The sequence below is a fragment of the Pseudorca crassidens genome, chromosome 2, assembly GCF_039906515.1.
Source record: "Pseudorca crassidens isolate mPseCra1 chromosome 2, mPseCra1.hap1, whole genome shotgun sequence".
NCBI classification, from domain to species: Eukaryota; Metazoa; Chordata; class Mammalia; order Artiodactyla; family Delphinidae; genus Pseudorca; species Pseudorca crassidens.
In genome coordinates, this window is record NC_090297.1 from 74,384,239 (window position 1) to 74,403,499 (window position 19,261).

The 19,261-nt window shown below is 39.0% G+C and overlaps 1 protein-coding gene across 1 annotated transcript in view; it reads left to right on the forward strand.

Annotated features, from left to right (window-relative positions):
* Positions 1-19,261, forward strand: part of DNAI3 (dynein axonemal intermediate chain 3) — an 82,410-nt gene that overhangs the window by 54,339 nt on the left and 8,810 nt on the right. The window contains exons 15-19 of the mRNA XM_067712919.1: positions 1,754-1,901; positions 3,263-3,350; positions 8,918-9,048; positions 14,338-14,401; positions 18,772-18,902. Coding sequence (XP_067569020.1) covers positions 1,754-1,901; positions 3,263-3,350; positions 8,918-9,048; positions 14,338-14,401; positions 18,772-18,902 — 562 coding nt within the window. The remainder of the gene's footprint in view (positions 1-1,753; positions 1,902-3,262; positions 3,351-8,917; positions 9,049-14,337; positions 14,402-18,771; positions 18,903-19,261) is intronic.

Sequence of the window (19,261 nt, forward strand, 5' to 3'; positions counted from 1 at the left end):
GAGAAAATATTTGCAAATCATATATCTGATAAGAGATTTCTATTAAGAATATATAAAGAACTCTTACAACTCAACAATAAAAAGACAAATAATCTAATTTAAAAATGAGCAAAGATTATCAATAGACATTTCTTCAAAAAAGATAGACAAATGTCCAATATGCACAAGAAAAGATGCTCAAAATCATTAGCTGTCAAATCAAAACCACAATGACACAAAATAGCCAAAACAGTCTTGACAGAAAAGAACAAAGTTGGAAGACTCACACTTCTTAATCTCTAAACTTTCTGCACAGTTACCGTTGTAGAGACACATGTACTGAGAATGGCTGAAGGATAGACATATAGATCAATGGAATAGAATTGAAAGTCCAGAAATAAACCCATATATCTGTGGTCAACTGATTTTCAACAAGGGTACCAAGACAATTTAATGGAGAAAGAATAGTCTTTTCAATGAATGGTGCTAGGACAAATGGGTATTCACCTGCAAAATAATTACCTCGCACTCTATACAAAAATTAATTGAAAATGAAATAAAGACCTAAATATAAGAGCTAAAACTGTAAAACTCTTAGAAGAAAACATAGGCAAACATAAATGTAAATGTTTATGACCTTGGATTAGGTACTGATTTCCTAGATATTACCCCAAAAGCACAAGGAAATGCAAATCAGAATCACTTTTGATGAGATACAACTTCACACCCACTAGGATAACTAAAGTTTAAAAAAGACAAAAAATAGTAAATGTTGGTGAGAATGTAGAGAAATTGGAATCCTCAAGACAAAAAAAGTAATACATTTGGTGAGGGTGTAGAGAAATTGGAATCCTCAAAAATGATCCAGTTGCTTTGGAAAACAATCTAGCAGTTCCTCAAAAGATTAAATATAGGTATTACCATATAACCCAGCAATTCCACTCCTAAATATAGATCCAAGAGAAGTGAAAACCTACATCCACAAAAACTTACCAACAAATGTTCATAACAGCATTAATCATAATAGCAAAAAGGGGAAATAACCCAAATTTATTCATTCATCAGTCCATCAAATGAGGAATGGGTAAATAAAGTGTAGTATAGTCCATACAATGGAATATTATTTGACAATAAAAAGGAATGATGTACTGATACATACTACATCATGAATGACCTTTGAAAACATGCTTAATGAAAGACGCCAGTCACAAAAGACCACATACTATATGATTCCATTTATATGAAATTTCCAGAATAGACAAATCTGTAGAAACAGGAAGTAGGTTAGTGGTTGCCCAGGGCTAGTCGGAGGGATTAAGGGAAATGGGGACTTACTGGTAATATGTACACGTTTTTTTCTGGAAGGTGATGAAAATCTTCTAAAATCGATTGTGGTAATGTCTTGCACCACTCAATGAATGTATTAAAACCCACTGAATTGAGTACTTTAAATGGGTGAATTTTGTGATATATGGGTTATATTTCAATAAAACTGTTATGTTTTAAAAAAAGGTTGTGTCAATCTCCAAACTCAGCTCTCATGTATGATAATATTGGTCTCAATACTAGCAAAGTCATTAAATAACCCTATAAATGGTATAATTCCCCAAAATATTCAATGCAAAACAGTCCTATTTCATAAAAATCTTAAATTCAGAGATATCAAATATAGCCATGATCACATTGGTAATGTGTAGCAGAAAGAATGGTAGTCCTGAGGTTACACCTCTTCTTTGTACTTAGTTAAAAAATAAACTGTAAACTTTTTTTAAAGCACAATATGTTTTTGGGATATCAGACCTCAGAAAGCCTTAACCCCTCAACCACCACCAGAGAAAAAGAAAGAAGAAAGTATTGAAATTCCTTTTGATGTACCATCCACTTTTTTGCATCTAAATCTCTCCTGGAAACCTCTTTCTAAGGTAAGTAACATGGGATTTAGTCCATTTTATTTGCTTATATACACTATATGGTTTATATGCATAGACATACATACATATACGCACACTATAAAAGTAGAGCAGCTCAGATTAACACAGGACATTACAATACTTATATTCATTCAACCAATCAGTTCTTCAGTGAGAGTTATTATAAGGTCTGCCTAGGTCAAGGCAGAAATCACAGTTATTGTGAACTCAAGATTGATATTTGTTCATGTATAAGCAAGCCACAACTTACCAGTGGTTTGTGTAATAATTATTCATTTGTATAGCAGTTGCTTAAAAATTGGTAGGCTCTTAGGTTAGCCTGGGAAAGCTAATTTTACCCCTCCTGTAGCCAAAATTCTACGTATTTTGCATATCAATAGTAGAATTGTATTGTAATACCTATGACCAAATAAAACTGAAAGTAATTGAAAGAGAAATTATTTGTAGTTATCTTCAGAGCTTGAAGAAAAGTAGTTTTAATTTAAGAAAGATAAGGCCGTGGATGGGAAGTATGTGAAAAGTGTGAATGAACTTCTGACATTGATGGCTCTTTTTCTTTGGAATGTTTAATTCTAATTCCAAACTTAATATTTTTCTTTTCCTCTGATTTACAAGTATCACTAGAATTACATTATCATGTATTTGCTCCCAGTGGAAGAGAGAGCACAGAGGGGTGAGAATATTCCTGAAGTCACTAGGATTAGAAATTAAATAGGATTAGAAATTTTCTAGGGTAGGATTTACTGAGATGTAGATACTTTTAAAAGAAACAAGCAAACAAAACTTCACCTGAGAATAATTGTATAGCATGTGGACAAACATCCTGTTGGAGAAAAGTGAGGAGGGAGACATGAGGGGAAAATGTAAAGTGTGACAGTTTCCCATTCTGGAGCAGACTCAGGGCCATCCTGGAACTCAGGGGCATGTGTGTCCCTGAAGGGACTTGACAACTCCAGGGGAATGCAAGGTCCCTGCACAACTGTTTGGAGCTTTGTTTAACTAAAAGATTTAGGGAACAGGGGAATAGGCCATTATTTTATATTAAAACCAACAATGAGATTTTATGGAATAGAAGACAAAACATTTTCAGAAGTTTAACAACACATGAGACTTTGGGATTTGGAAATGAGCCCCCAGACAAGCTCCCCTCAGTAGCCTGGTTTTAGAAACTGTGGTTTAGGTGCCTGCCATTGGGGAAAAGCAACCAGAATCTGAGGGAGAATGGAGAAGGGAGAAGAAGAGGGAAGTAGGGACATAGAGATCTGGGGGCAGAAGGGAAAAGCAAGAATAAACCAGCCATGGATCATTTAAGGATATATGGAAATCATCTTTCTTGTATGTTCTCTCAAAAGATAAGGCTGTCTAAAGGTGAAACAGCTTTAGACCACTGCCCAACCAAGCTAAGCCTGAGTGAAGACAGTCTTCTTTACAAAGCACAAGGTAACTGCTTTTTCTTATTAAAAAGGCATCTAATGAAGTTCAGGTGTTAGTAGTTCCTTACGTCTAAGGTGAATACTTGCTAGGATAGTCTAATTAAAAAAAACAAAATACAGAAAAGCAAACCCTCCAATATAGAACTTTACAAAGGCTGTAATCGCTATAGCCAACACACTAAAACTGCCTATACACAACAAAAGACTTGACAGAACTCAATTCAATTCAGTTTCACAGTTATTGAGTACATTCATATATTTTTGAAAATTCATTACACTAAAAAATTTAACAAAGCTCACCTAATGAATATGTATGTGGTCAAGAATAACTCTACAGAATGGAATGCATCTCAAGTCTAGCAAACTAAGTTATGAAGTGCTCAGAAACAAATTACCATTCTCAATCAGAATAGAATAGAAAAATTAATATTTATACAACACCATGAGAAAACTGAGGAAAGAAAGAACAATTGACTTTTTTTTTTTTTTTTGGCTGTGTTGGGTCTTCGTTGCTGCACGCGGGCTTTCTCTAGTTGCAACGAGCAGGGGCTACTCTTCATTGCAGTGCACGGGCTTCTCATTGCCATGGCTTCTCTTGTTGTGGAGCACAGGCTCTAAGAGCACAGGCTTCAGTAGTTGCAGCTCGCAGGCTCTAAAGCGCAGGCTCAGTAGTTGTGGCACACGGGCTTAGCTGCTCCGCGGCATGTGGGAATCTTCCCGGACCAGGGCTCAAACCCTTGTCCCCTGCATTGGCAGGTGGATTCTTAGCCACTGCGCCACCAGGGAAGCCCCTTGACTTTTAAATATATCTCAACCTATACACCTTTGTTAAAGTAATTGAAGGGTATGCATGTGAGCTGTCAAAACTGTTTGAATAAAGTTGTGGATTAATATCCCACCTGGAGAGCAATGCATAATGAAAATGTACGAGAATCACTAGCAACTGAAGTATTTTTCAAACATTTGCCTTATCAAAAGGATTTACATTTATAAATTGTTCAATGTTCAGTTAAATAATAGGACATAGAAGAAAAACATATTATACAACTAATACCCAGCTTGGGCAAAATTCACTTTGAAGCTGTGTGTTTCATAGATACAACCCAAGACCTCATGCTAAAAAAAATGGAATCACTGAATTTTTATAGACATTTTCAAAGCAATATTAAAACATTCCACATGTTTTTTGTTGTTGTTGTTGTTTTTTGCGGTACGCGGGCCTCTCACTGTTGTGGCCTCTCCCGTTGCGGAGCACATGCTCCGGACGCACAGGCTCAGCGGCCATGGCTCACGGGCCCAGCCGCTCCGTGGCATGTGGGATCTTCCCAGACCGGGGCATGAACCTGTGTCCCCTGCATTGGCAGGCGGACTCCCAACCACTGCGCCACCAGGGAAGTGCCTTTTTTTTTTTTTTAATTCCGTATATATGTGTTACCACATGGTATTTGCTTTTCTCTTTCTGACTTACTTCACTCTATGTGACAGACTCTAGGTACATCCACCTCACTACAAGTAACTCAATTTTGTTTCTCTTTATGGCTGAGTAATATTCCATTGTATACATGTGTCACATCTTCTTTATCCATTCATCTGTCGATGGACACTTAGGTTGCTTCCATGTCCTGGCTATTGCAAATAGAGCTTCGATGAACATTGTGGTACATGTCTCTTTTTGAATTATGGTTTTCTCAGGGTATATGCCCAGTAGTGGGATTGCTGGGTCGTATGGTAGTTCTATTTTTAGTTTTTTAAGGAACCTCCATACTGTTCTCCATAGTGGCTGTATCAATTTACATTCCCACCAACAGTAAAAGAGGGTTCCCTTTCCTCTACACCTTCTCCAGCATTTATTGTTTCTAGATTTTTTGATGATGGCCATTCTGACCGGTGTGAGGTGATACCTCATTGCAGTTTTGATTTGCATTTCTCTAATGATCAGTGATGTTGAGCATCCTTTCACCTGTTTGTTGGCAATCTGTATATCTTTGTAGAAGTGTCTATTTAGGTCTTCTGCCCATTTTTGGATTGGGTTGTTTGTTTATTCGATATTGAGCTGCATGAGCTGCTTGTATATTTTGGAGATTAGTCCTTTGTCAGCTGCTTCATTTGCAAATATTTTCTCCCATTCTGAGGGTTGTCTTTTCATCTTGTTTATGGTTTCCTTTGCTCTGCAAAAGCTTTTAAGCTTCATTAGGTCCCATTTGTTTATTTTTGTTTTTATTTCCATTTCTCTAGGAGGTGGGCCAAAAAGCATCTTGCTGTGATTTATGTCATAGAGTGTTCTGCCTATGTTTTCCTCTAAGAGTTTTATAGTGTCTGGCTTTACATTTAGGTCTTTAATCCATTTTGAGTTTATTTTTGTGTATGGTGTTAGAGAGTGTTCTAATTTCATTCTTTTACATGTAGCTGTCCAGTTTTCCCAGCACCACTTATTGAAGAGGCTGTCTTTTTTCCATTATATATTCTTACTTCCTTTATCAAAAATAAGGTGACCATATGTGCATGGTTTTATCACTGGGCTTTCTATCCTGTAACACTGATCTATATTTCTGTTTTTGTGCCAGTACCATACTGTCTTGATTACTGTAGCTTTGTTGTCCGGGAGCCTGATTCCTCCAGATCCATTTTTCTTTCTCAAGATTGCTTTGGCTATTCGGGGTCTTTTGTGTTTCCATACAAACCTTTGCTCTAAATGGTTCTGGAATGCCTCTTTGGGAATTATCTTCAAAGCCTCCATTATATTCTTCTAAGCAATGTGTCAGAATACTTTAGGATGTGGATTCTGGAGTCTGGGTTTAAATCACAAAGCCACAATTTATTATTTGAACAGATCGAATGGCTTTATCTCTCTGTGCCTTACTTTTTATTTCCCCACCTGTTTGAAAAGGGAGAGATGAAGACAAGGGGAGTAAATAATAAAGGTAACTACCTCTTAGAGTGTTGTGAAGATAAAATTAGTTAATACATGTAAAGCTCTAAGAACAGCCCATCATCAACTCACAATAAATGTTAGCTAACATACGTGAGCCCTTGGGCAAGCTACTGCATCTCTCTGAGGCTCAGTTTACTCACCCAGGGAGGAGAATTAATGCTTTACCACCTCAGGAGTTATTGTGAGAACTGAATGAAATGGTTTAGCCCACACAGTTTAGTGTCTGGCATGTAGTAAGCACTCAGTAAATGTTAGCTGCTATTATTATTACTATTCCTGGTGATGGAAAATCCATGACCCATGAGGATGACATTGAATTGAATAAATATCCAAGTTATTCCAGTCAAGTCTGAGTAAATGCAGTTGATGATAACATTTCTCTCTGGCTTCATCCTCTTTGACCATCACATTAAACTCTATCAACTAAGCCCCTTTTCTTGGAGCTCACACCTTGGCTTTTGTGATTTTCCTGATCTTCCTTCAGTTTCTTTCCTCTTTCCTGCCTCCGTTTCACCTTACTGCCCTCTCATCATGAATATACCTCAAACTCTAACTTCAGCTGTGTGCTTTCCTTTTTACGCACTCTCCCTTTGGTAACACAGTGTATTCTCTCACCTCTGATGAGAATCCTTAAGTCTCGCCTCTCACCATCTCTTGGGATTGAACCCAACCTAATCCTACAACGTCAGTGTGTCTGGAACAGAACCCATAACGTGAGTCATCCCTGCCTCTCTCCCAAGGCCGCCATGCCCAGTCTCTCACACAGGGTAATTAAGTCTTTGTTTACAATGCATTGAACATTTGCCTTTTCCTTTTCATTATCAGTAGTGACCCCTGGATCGGGCTCTTGGCTCCCCTTGTTAGGCCAGAGGGTTCCAAATCTTTCTATCTTGCACCCCCTCAGGAAACGTTTTTGAACACATATCCCCAGTGAACATGTATTTATTTACAAATTATACACATGTTCTACTCTACTAACATATTTATGCACATGATTTTAAAAAGAGAAAAACAGACAAAAATGAGAGTGAAGAATTTGAAATAAATATTTTAATGATTTTAATTTTATGTATTAAATGGGTACGAAATGCCTTTTTGCTCTTGCTAAATGTATTATGAATAATATCTTTTAGTAAGAACAATGTGATTGAATGTGCCTAGTTATTTCTTAAAATGTTGATGATACTTATAATACAGCTATTTAAAGCTTCCATGTTTGGCTTACTTTGGTACTTGTTTTTAATGTCTTACCCAATATGAAAGGGACTGCTCAAAACGTGTAGATCCCAAAGGAAGTGTTCTTTGACTGTACCTACTAAATCATGATGATTATCTTTTACTTTTGTCTGGAATTATTTTCAAAAGTTTTTTGAAATGCAATGTGTATTTTTAGTATAGCTGAAGTTTTCTTCTCCTATCTTAGTTTTCATGTATATGTTTGTTAGTTGATTTTCCCATGATTGATACAACCCAGAGAATGCATTAAGGAGGTGTGCTGAGTAAAGTATTGTGAGCTTATATCTCATTATGATCTTTCCCAGAAATTTAATATCACATTTAAAAACAAATAAATGCTTTGGGGAAATGCCCCAGACATATCTTTAAGAGAATAGAAAATCAGGATAAAAAGCTAGAATACTCACTTAAAAAATAGTCTATATATATTCACCAAAAAGTAATAGAGGGAAAAATATACCAATATTTTAATAGTGGTTACCTCTGGGAAATATGATAATGAAGGATTTTTGTTATTTTATTCATGCTTTTCTCTCTTTTCCAAAGCTTCAAATAACATTTATTAATTTCAGATCTCAACAAATAACATTTATTAATTTTAGATAACAAAAGTATCTGACTGACACCAGATACTTTTAAAAAGAAAGAAGTTCCAGATAACATTTGAGTTTCAGACCCCAGGTTAACTGTGCTCTTACTGTTTGCATGGATAGCTGTAATATAACACAATCATTGATGTTCGTAAATAATAAGCCTGAACTAATCAGCAAACATTAAATTGTGTTCCATACGCTGTGTTTACAACAAACAAGTAACACATTTTAGATGGATTTATTTTTTAGAAGTTAAAAAATTTTGGGGACTTGAGAGACTAACCTTAAATTATTTGAAAAATTGCTATATGATGCCAAGTGAATAAAAATGACATGAGTTTCTCATTAGAGAATATCAAGGGTGTTAACAAGTCAAGAGAAATACCAATGACTTATTAAGAAAATCAAGGGTGTTATTTAACCCAGAGGATGTATTTTGTGTCCAATGTACTGTAAATAATTCTGAAATGATGTAAATGATGTAGAATTGGTTTTCAAGCTGTGCTATGGAAACTTTTAGAGCCCCTGAAAAGTGGGCAGAGGAATCTTCCCTTTCCCACCCATGAAACACTTCAACCAGAGCAGTGCAGCTTTGATCAGTTTTACAGGCAGGGGAGTCCACACAAACCTTGGTTTGAAAAAGGCATTCTACTGCTAAATTAGAAATCTAAAAACGCTTGGACTTATGCCCACCACACTGGGGAGGAAATGGGGCGGATATGTGTCACAAAGGACAGAGAATACAGACTAACTATATTTTAGAATATCTTTCAGTGTAAATATCTGTTTCTTCTATCCATACACCTCCAAAAGACAAAATGTTAGCCCAAAGCAAAGCAATGAAAGCAGGAGAAATGAACCCATACCAGAATCTGGAAGGTGGGTTGGGCAATTATCTCAAGCCAATAGATGACTTCTGCACCAAGTTCTTTGTGGGAACAGAGGTGAGTTGGAATTATCTGCTTCTAAATTACATTGAAATAAGTGATTATGACCTCTACAGTATGTTTGTCTTTTGAGAACTTACAGTATTTTTTGTAGTCTTCTATCCTTTGGCTTACAATATTTATACTGTTTTCATATTTTTATACGCTTGCTTGCATTTAAAAGTTTTAACCTCAGTGCCTCATAGCTTCATATTTGAGATGTTCCTGAACAAAAGTGGAAAAGTCTATAAAATTAGGTATGACTCTTTTCACTAATAATTTTTTGATCAGCCTGCAAATATTTATCAAACACCTATACCGTATGGAAGAAACCATGTGAAGTGTTAGAGATTTACTAAGAAAATATATTGCTTTGTTAGGCCAGAACAATCTAGTAGGGAAGAGAGTGAAAAACTCACTCAATTCAAAAGATAAATAACAACTGAACATAATAACAATAATGACAAAATATGCATAAACATGAAATCTATCATCTTAACCTTTTTTTTGGCTGCATAATCCATAAGTCTTCTTTCTTATTTTTTTTAACATCTTTATTGGAGTATAATTGCTTTACATGGTTGTGTTAGTTGCTGCTGTATAACAAAGTGAATCAGCTATACATATACATATATCCCCTCCCTCTTGCATCTCCCTCCCACCCTCCCTATCCCACCTTTTTAGATGGACACAAAGCACCAAGCTATTCTCCCTGTGCTATGCGGCTGCTTCCCACTAGCTATCTAGTTTACATTTGGTAGTGTATGTTTGTCCATGCCACTCTCTCACTTTGTCACAGCTTACCCTTCCCCCTCCCCGTGTCTGCAACTCCTTTCTCTACGTCTGCATCTTTATTCCTGTCCTACCCCTAGGTTCTTCAGAACCTTTTTATCTTTTTTGAGATTGCATATATATGTGTTACCATACGGTATTTGTTTTTCTCTTACTTACTTCACTGTGTATAACAGTCTCTAGGTCCATCCACCTCACTAAAAATAACTCAATTTCATTTCTTTTTATGGCTGAGTAATATTCCATTGTATATATGTGCCACATCTTCTTTATCCATTCATCTGTTGATGGACACTTAGTTGCTTCCATGTCCTGGCTATTGCAAATAGAGCTTCAGTGAATATTGTGGTATGTGTCTCTTTTTGAATTATGGTTTTCTCAGGGTATATGCCCAGTAGTGGGATTGCTGAGTTGTATGGTAGTTCTATTTTTAGTTTTTTAAGGAACCTCCATACTGTTCTCCATAGTGGCTGTATCAATTTACATTCCCACCAACAGTAAAAGAGGGTTCCCTTTCCTCCACACCCTCTCCAGCGTTTATTGTTTCTAGATATTTTGATGATGGCCATTCTGACCGGTGTGAGGTGATACCTCATTGCAGTTTTGATTTGCATTTCTCTAATGATCAGTGATGTTGAGCATCCTTTCACCTGTTTGTTGGCAATCTGTATATCTTTGTAGAAATGTCTATTTAGGTCTTCTGCCCATTTTTGGATTGAGTTGTTTGTTTATTCGATATTGAGCTGCATGAGCTGCTTGTATATTTTAGAGATTAGTCCTTTGTCAGTTGCTTCATTTGCAAATATTTTCTCCCATTCTGAGAGTTGTCTTTTTGTCTTGTTTATGGTTTCCTTTGCTCTGCAAAAGTTTTTAAGTTTCATTAGGTCCCATTTGTTTATTTTTGTTTTTATTTCCATTTCTCTAGGAGGTGGGTCTAAAAGGATCTTGCTGTGATTTATGTCATAGAGTGTTCTGCCTAGGTTTTCCTCTAAGAGTTTTATAGTGTCTGGCCTTACATTTAGGTCTTTAATCCATTTTGAGTTTATTTTTGTGTATGGTGTTAGGGAGTGTTCTAATTTCATTCTTTTACATGTAGCTGTCCAGTTTTCCCAGCACCACTTATTGAAGAGGCTGGCTTTTCTCCATTGTATATTCCTGCCTCCTTTATCAAAGATAATGTGACCATATGTACGTGGTTTTATCTCTGGGTTTTCTATCCTGTTCCATTGACCTATATATCTGTTTTTGTGCGAGTACCATACTGTCCTGATTACTGTAGCTCTGTAGTATAGTCTGAAGTCAAGGAGCCTGATTCCTCCAGATCCGTTTTTCTTTCTCAAGATTGCTTTGGCTATTCAGGGTCTTTTGTGTTCTGCCTCAGTTATTCTGCTATTGATTCCTTCTAGAGAATTTTTAATTTCTTTTATTGTGTTGTTTATGGTTGTTTGTTTGCTCTTTAGTTCTTCTAGGTCCTTGTTAAACAATTCTTGTATTTTCTCCATTCTATTTCCAAGATTCTGGATCATCTTTACTATCATTTCTGAATTCTTTTTCAGGTATACTGCCTATTTCCTCTTCATTTGTTTTGTCTGGTGGGTTTTTACCTTGCCCCTTCATCTGCTGTGTATTTTTCTGCCTTCTCATTTTGCTTAGCTGACTGTGTTTGGTGTCTCCTTTTCACAGACTGCACGTACATATTTCCCATTGTTTTTGGTGTCTGACCCCAGTGGGTAAGGTTGCTTCAGTGGGTTGTGTAAGCTTCCTGGTGGAGGGGAGTGATGCCTGTGTTCTCGTGGGTGAGGCTGGATCTTGTCTTTCTGGTGGGCAGTACCACGTCTGGTGGTGTGTTTTGGGGTATCTGTGAACTTAGTATGATTTTAGGCAGCCTCTCTGCTAATGGGTGGGGTTCTGTTCCTGTCTTGCTAGTTGTTTGGTATAGGATTTCCAGCACTGGAGCTTGCTGGTCATTGAGTGGAGCTGGGTCTTCACGTTGAGATGGAGATCTCTGGGGGAGCTTTCACCATTTGATATTATGTGGGGCCAGGAGGTCTCTGGTGGTCCAGTGTCCTGAACTCAGCTCTCCCACCTCAGAGGCTCAGGCTTGACACCCAGCTGGAGCACCAAGACCATTTTGGGTAGTCTGAGGTCTTCTGCCAGTGTTCAGTAGGTGTTCTGTAGGAGTTGTTCCCCATGTAGAAGTATTTTTGATGTATTTGTGGGGGGGAAGGTGATCTCCACGTCTTACTCCTCCGCCATCTTGAAGGTCCCCCTTAACCATTTTTAAGTGTACAGTTCAATGGTATTAAGTACATTCATATCATTGAGTAGCTATCACCACCATCCATCTTGAGAACTATTTCATTTTCCCAAATTAAACTTCTGTAGCAATTAAAGCAGTAACTCCCCATTCCCTACTGCCTCCCACTCCTGGCACCACCATTCTACTTTCTGTCTCAATGAATTTCACTGTTCTAGGTACCTCATGTAAGTGGATTCATATAATATTTGTCTCTGTGCACACCAAAGTTTTGTAAGCCAAGAATGATAGCTTTAGAAAGAGAAATAACCACAAAATCTTAAAGCAGAAATTAAAGCATGACACCCTCTGCTTAAACTCCTCTTTAGTGACTACTTAGTGACACATGAAAAATCCAAACTCCTTACATCAAATGATGTAAGATTCTGCATCATTTGGCCCCTTTCTCTCTCTCCACCCCCATCTGCACCAGTCTACTCACTCTCTCTGTCTGCTGTGATTTTTTCTCTCATTCTTCTTACCAAACTCTTTCCTGCCTTTCAAGTCCTTGCACTCCTTGGAGTGAATATCATTCATTATTCAGCAGATATTTACTGAACATTTAATATATACCAAGCACTGTTCTTGGCCCAGGGAATATAGCAGAGAACAGACATCCAAAATTCCCTGCCCTCGCGGGGCTGACCATCCAGTGGGACGCTCTCCTGCCAACCCCTGACGTGGCTGACTGATCCTTGTACTTTGGATAGAGAGTTTAAGGGATGCCTCTCTGGGATCTAGGTTGGCTGGCTCAGGGCTGAAGCTGGAGGAAGTGGATCCCTGTAGGCAGAGAGGCCTGGTAGACAGTGGTCTCAGGTGGGCCCACCCAGTGGTGAAGAGGGCCTGAGCAGTGGGGCCAAGAATGTCACACAGGCATGGGGGCAGTGAAATTGTTGGAACTAGGTAACCAGATGGAGAGGGATGTTAAGGTTTCTAGCCAAGTGGCTGGTGATGTAATCACCACTCAACACATATTTATTAACCTGGTGCAAATTATTCCCGTGACTCGGTTCAGTTTCTGAGTTCCACATACCAGCTGTGAGAGCCAGGAGATATTAACTCTCTGACAGGACTTTGGTGAGGGCTGGGGTCATGTACATAAAGCTCCTAACAACTCCAGCAGCACTGAGTGCTCAGGAAATGGTAACTCCAAGGGTGATGTGCCACAGGCGATGGGCTAGAGGTGTACAGTAGACGCATCCCAGGCTGTCTGCTCCCTTAGACTGTGTACCAAGAGGGGAGGGAGGGCTTGTCTTCAGACTCTGAATTTCCAGCGCCACACACAGTCCTTGTTTGTTAAATGAGTTGACATGGATGAATGAAAGCACAGATGAGTGAATGAATGAGTGGCCCTTGTCCCATGAGATTGTCCTTCACTTTGCATAAATCAAATGTTTTCCCATCTCCTCTCTCTCACCTATGTATCCCAATCCATCCCTTCCTCTGAGTCCTCTTAACTCATCTTAATATATACCCTTCTCTGTGTTTTCCTCTTATTATTTAATGAGAAAAACATTGGGATTAGGAGATTGCATGTGGGTTTTACATTTATAAGATGGTGGCCTGGGACTAAACTTTTTCTCTGAACCTCTCCCACCTCTTCATTCACTGGTTCTGTCTGTCTTTCCCCTTTGTGTGGCAATTTCTGCCTCTTGTTTACACCAGGTCCCTCTTCTTTCTCTTCTCCTTAAAATGGCCATAAGTAGAACTGGAATACATATTACTTGTTATGTCATTTGGCTAGAACTCTGTTTCCTCTTCTCAACTTTCAAAGATGATGAGTACCATACATATTCCCTCTTTCTCTCTTATTTCGTGAATATTTATTAAGTACTGACTTTGTAACATGCTGAGAACAAATCACTGAATAAGGCAGACTAGATCCCTCCCCTTCTGGAGCTTTCAGTCTATTGGGACAATTTTTTGTTAACAACGACTTTGGGAACCCAGCAGTTGGAACTTGTGTACCTAGAAACTTCGTAATTGCCTGTGTTCTCCCCATCGATGTGTGTAGATAAAAACTCAACAAGTTCATTTTTTTGTTTAATATAAAATCAAGTAATCATTTTGAGCCTTCCCTCCCCACACTGCACCAAATTATTGTTTGATTAAATTGACTTGTTACTTTGTGTTTGTTTGGGTCGTGGTCAGTCTTAGCACATGAATAAGAGGACTTTTGTCTTTTAAGTTGTCTGATCAGGAACCTGTAATATTTTTAGGAAGGTGAAGTGATATACACAGATTGGAAAATGGAGAAAGACCCTGAAACTGGCCGATTTATGAGTAAGTTTTGGTGATTGCTCTGTTATTAATAATTTATTTCTTTTTTACGAAGTACGAGTAACCCTGTCCTTGCTAATGGGAGAGAGAGCCCCTGAGGTTCTGACCCTACACCTGTTACTCAAAGTGAGGGCTTCGGACAAACAGCACAGTTGTCACCTGGGAGCTTGTTAGAAAAACAAAATCTTGGATCCTACCCCAGGCCTGCTGAATCTGAATACAGATTTTAATAAAATTCTCCAGGTGATTTGTTTTCACACTAAAATTTGAGGAGCACTGATGTATTGATACTTAAATTACGGAGACCCTTGGACAATTCAGTTTTAAAATAACCATGCTGTTTCAATAATTCAACAACCCAGTAGCTCAGCTATGTGGAAATTCTGAGTCAGCATGAAATTATAAGCTAAATTTACCATGATCTTGCAGACCTCAGCCCTGTATGGGAGAAGTTAACTCTAGGGCCCTCCTTTGGGGCTGGGACTGGTCATGCCCACATGTTCCCCTGCTCCCGGGGCCCAGACTCTGGGCAGATGAACAGAGGTGTGAGGGACACGCCCAGGTGGGTGGTTTGCAAGTTTCCAGCTGGAGAAAGGCATTCCAGGTAGAAAGACAAACAAGTGCAAAAACATAGAAGCTCAGAAGAGCAGTGCACAATTAGTAAACAGGGAGATCTTCTGGCCAAAGCATGGTAACAGAGAGGGCAACAGCAGCAGGAGAGGTGCCAGGAAGGACATTTGAGTCCAGATGGCAAAGAGCCTTGAGTGCTTTACTAACCTGTGGACCTTATCCTAGTACCACCAGTATAATCAGAAAATCACTCCTTCAGGAGATCAGGGGTTAATTAATTGGTGGGAAGTAGGATGGCCAGTTGCAATAGCCTAGATGAGAGATGGAGAGGACTGATGTATAGGCAGGGTGACAAGGATATCCAGCAGAGGAAATACAAGAGGGAGAGAGAGACATACGAGTCATCATGCCAGGACTTTGTGACCAGTGGGATGTGAGTGGGAAAGAAAAAGAGAAGTTGCTGTTAATTTCTTGACATTTAATTCATTCCAAAAAAATGAGAAATAGCTCTAACCACCTACTTAAAGGCTATTTTTAAGTCATCTTAATACTTTAAAATTACCAGTCAAGTATTTTGTAACGTGGAAAGCCAAATGACACTGTTACTTCCATTGGATAATGGTTGAAGTTCAGGGAAAATCAATGTGTAGACATGCTGAACTGTAAATTGCATGCCCTACTTAACATTCTGTGAACTGGCAGTGTTTTCCTTGGAAGCTACCAGCCTGATGTCTTTCATAAACACCATGGAGGTTTCCTGGGTAAAGATGAGGCAAATACTGGGGGCCATTTTCTCTTGATCTGCTGGGAGCCCCATGTTCTTATCTCAAATATACAAAAAGGCAGGAAGGAGAATTTCCTTTTCTAAGAAGAAACTTCTGAAAGACAGATTACCCTGACTGAGCTGTGTGTGATGAAGAAGTCCAAATCAAACAGATGATCTAAGTGACAAGCCAAGAAATACAGGCTGATGTATTTGATGATGATGACAGTTAACATAATCATCTCATGTACTCAACTCACAAATTGGCACACGTCATGTGTTAGGCACTCAGTACTCTCCATGGATTGATCCTCACAGCAACACTGGATTTGAACCCAGATGGTCTGTGCTCTTAACCACATCAGTATACTAAATCCTTCATTAGATATTGACTCTGGAAAGCTACTGTTTTGTTTATTGTAAGTTTCTTGTAATAACCTGGCTGGGGGCTCTGGCATTTCGTTTAATAACTTAAGGACAGCTCCATTTACTGCTGAATGGCTCTAAGGTCTTCCAAAGGACAAAAGGAAGAAAAAGTTATATGGGCTGAGAACCTCTAACATGTTAAAAGTACAAATCTTGATGGCTATCTATATTCCTATCACTGGTGGTCATTACATTTTGCAGAGGGCTTCTAGACTCCTGCATAGCCCTGCTCACCAGAGTGAGGTGATGTAGGGAAGCCCGGCTCACCAAGGACAAAACCAGGATCTGAGGGACACAAGTAACAGCAAGAAGAAAGCTGCTGGCTTCCAAGGGTCTCCTGCCTTCCCAGAAATCCTCCAGATCACTTCAAGGGGCCCTTAGAAATTAGGCTTCTGTGCTCTCTTCAAGATGGAGCTCTGGTTAGAGGAAAATTGGTCTTTTTTAACCTAGAAGAGCTATGTTTAAACTTATTTATTTTTACTGTATACACTTTTTTCAAATAATTTTCACATTGAGATAAAAATATACATAAACAAGAAATTTAACATCTTAACCATTTTTAAGTACAGTTCAGGGGAGTTAAGTACATTCACATTGTTGTGCAACCAATCTCCAGAACTCTTTTCATCTTGTGAAACTGAGACTCTGTACCTGTTAAACACTAGCTCCCCACTCCTCTTTCCCCTCAGCTCCTGGCCACCACCAGTCTACTTTCTATCTCTATGAATGTACCTGTTGTAAGTACCTCATGTAAGTGGAGTCATACAGTATTTGCCTTTTTTCTTAAGTTTTTGGCCACACCACACGGCATGTGGGATCTTAGTTCCCCAACCAGGGATCAAACCCGTGCCTCCTGCATTGGCAGGTAGAGTCTTAACCACTGGACTGCCAGGGAAGTCCTTGTATTTGCCTCTTTGAGACTGGCTTATTTCCCTTAAAATGATATACTCAGTTTTCATTTCTGTTGTAGCATATGTCAGAATCCCCTTCCTTTTGAAGGATGAATAATATTCCATTGTATGGATATACCACATTTTGTTTATCCATTCATCCATTGATGGACACTTGGGTTGCTTCTGTCTTTTGGGTATTGCAAAGAATGCTGCTATGAACATGGGTGGACAAGTATCTCTTTGACACTGTATCAGCTTTTTACAAGATTATGGTAGCTTTTTTTTCTGCTTAATGTTACATTGTTGTTCTGAGAAAAAAAAATCCAACCTTCACATAGCTGTTAATATGATAAGTTTCAGAGTAAATTCGTGGTTTTAGTATAAAATAGCCACACATTGTGCTTTGGCCTGGACTGGCACATATTTTTAGGGCCATCCCTGGGGCTTGTGGGTATGGGCAGCAAGGAATAAGGAGCAGCCAGCTCCAAAGCCAGGACCGGGGAGAGGAAGCCCAAGCCATGGCGGAAGAGGCAGACCAGGGGAGCAGAAGGACCCTGGTGCCTGGGGCAGAGACAGCGGGGAAGCCTTCATCTTAATATCCAAATCTGCTTGTCCTCTAGTCTTCCCAGTTGCAATAAATGGAAAGTACAGAGTGCCTGTTGCTCTTACCAGAAACCTGGCTGCCATTCTCAGCACTCATCTCTCTCACCCCTCCTGTCAACTCTAGCACGCAAATGTTTCTTGATTATCCACTCCTCCATTGCACCTTCATCCAAGTCACCATCCTCTCTCACTAGAACTACAGCAACAACCTCCCATGGTGGCCCCTCTTTGCTTTTACCTGCCTCTGATCCATTCTCGCCACAGCAACCAGAGAATCCTTTCGTATGTCAATCAGATAGTCTTCTAGGCCTAAAGGGCTCATTAAAAAACATGACACTTAGAATGTAATCTAAATGTTTTTCCTAACAAGGATTTGCAAGGTCTGGACTCTCCTGGTCTCCATTTGTTTCCTATGTCTCACCCTGGGATTATCAGACTCCAGTCCTATTGCCTTCCTCAAAATAATAAATGCACTAAACATTTCTCAGGACTTTGGTGTGTATTTTTCCTTCTGTCTGGAATGCTACTCCACACCAAAATCTTCCCGTGATGAACTCAAGCCTAAATGACTCATCTTCAGAGAAGCCTGTTCTGACCATTCAGCCTAAATTATGAATGTTCCTTGTTATTCTTTCTTGTGATATTTTTTACTTCAAAATACTTTTCACATTTTTTTTTATTATATACCTTGGGATTTGTTTGTTGAGTATCTGTCTTTCCACTGGACCGTAAGGTGCAAGAGGACAGATCATGTTTGTTTGTTAACCATTGTTTACCCATCCATCTACAGTACCTGGTACATACGAACAATACACAATTATTTATTGACTAACAATATATACTATTGACTGATAGACTAATAAGTGAGTGAATGAATAAGAACAGGAAGTGTTCCTTTGAGCCTGAAAAGTAGCCTTGATGGGAATTTCCCTGGACTTGCCTTAAAAAAGAGGAGGAGCTGTCCCTTGACAGATTCATTCACCCCAACTGACCTCTGGTTCTCCACTCTTGGACCTCATTAATCGGGACCTATCTGTCCATCGGAGGTCTGCCCATTCTTCATTGCAGGAATGTAAACAGTGTTATAAAAGGTGAAATGGCCTTTTCCACTCCAACAGCAAAGAAGCCTTTGAGCCTCTACACAGTCCATGATGGAGGTGTTCACACCATTCAGAGATCACCTTTTTACAAGGACATTATCCTCACTGTTGGGGGTTGGAACGTGGCCATCTGGAAAGAAGGTATTATGGTAAGTTGCCTGCAAAATGGAGGAGTGGGTGTGTGGTCCTTTGTTATTGAGAAAAACAATAGGAAAAACAGACTGTTCTGACATAGCAATGCCTTTGGGACATTTTTTAGAGAAATTGGAACAGATGGCCTGGGCCCCAGCCTGTCAGCAGAACCACTGCAAGCCTTTGGAAAACACAACCATTTGCTTTTCTTTCCTGAGGGAAGGAAACATGTACAAGTCTTTTGTTCTCTGAAACCAAACAGTCTTTTCTTCGAAATACTGTGTATATCATGGGCAGTTCCCTTGATTTATGTTTTTCCCTCTGCTTAAAATACAAGATGGAATGCTGATTATGGCATGAACTCTAAGGAGAAGCA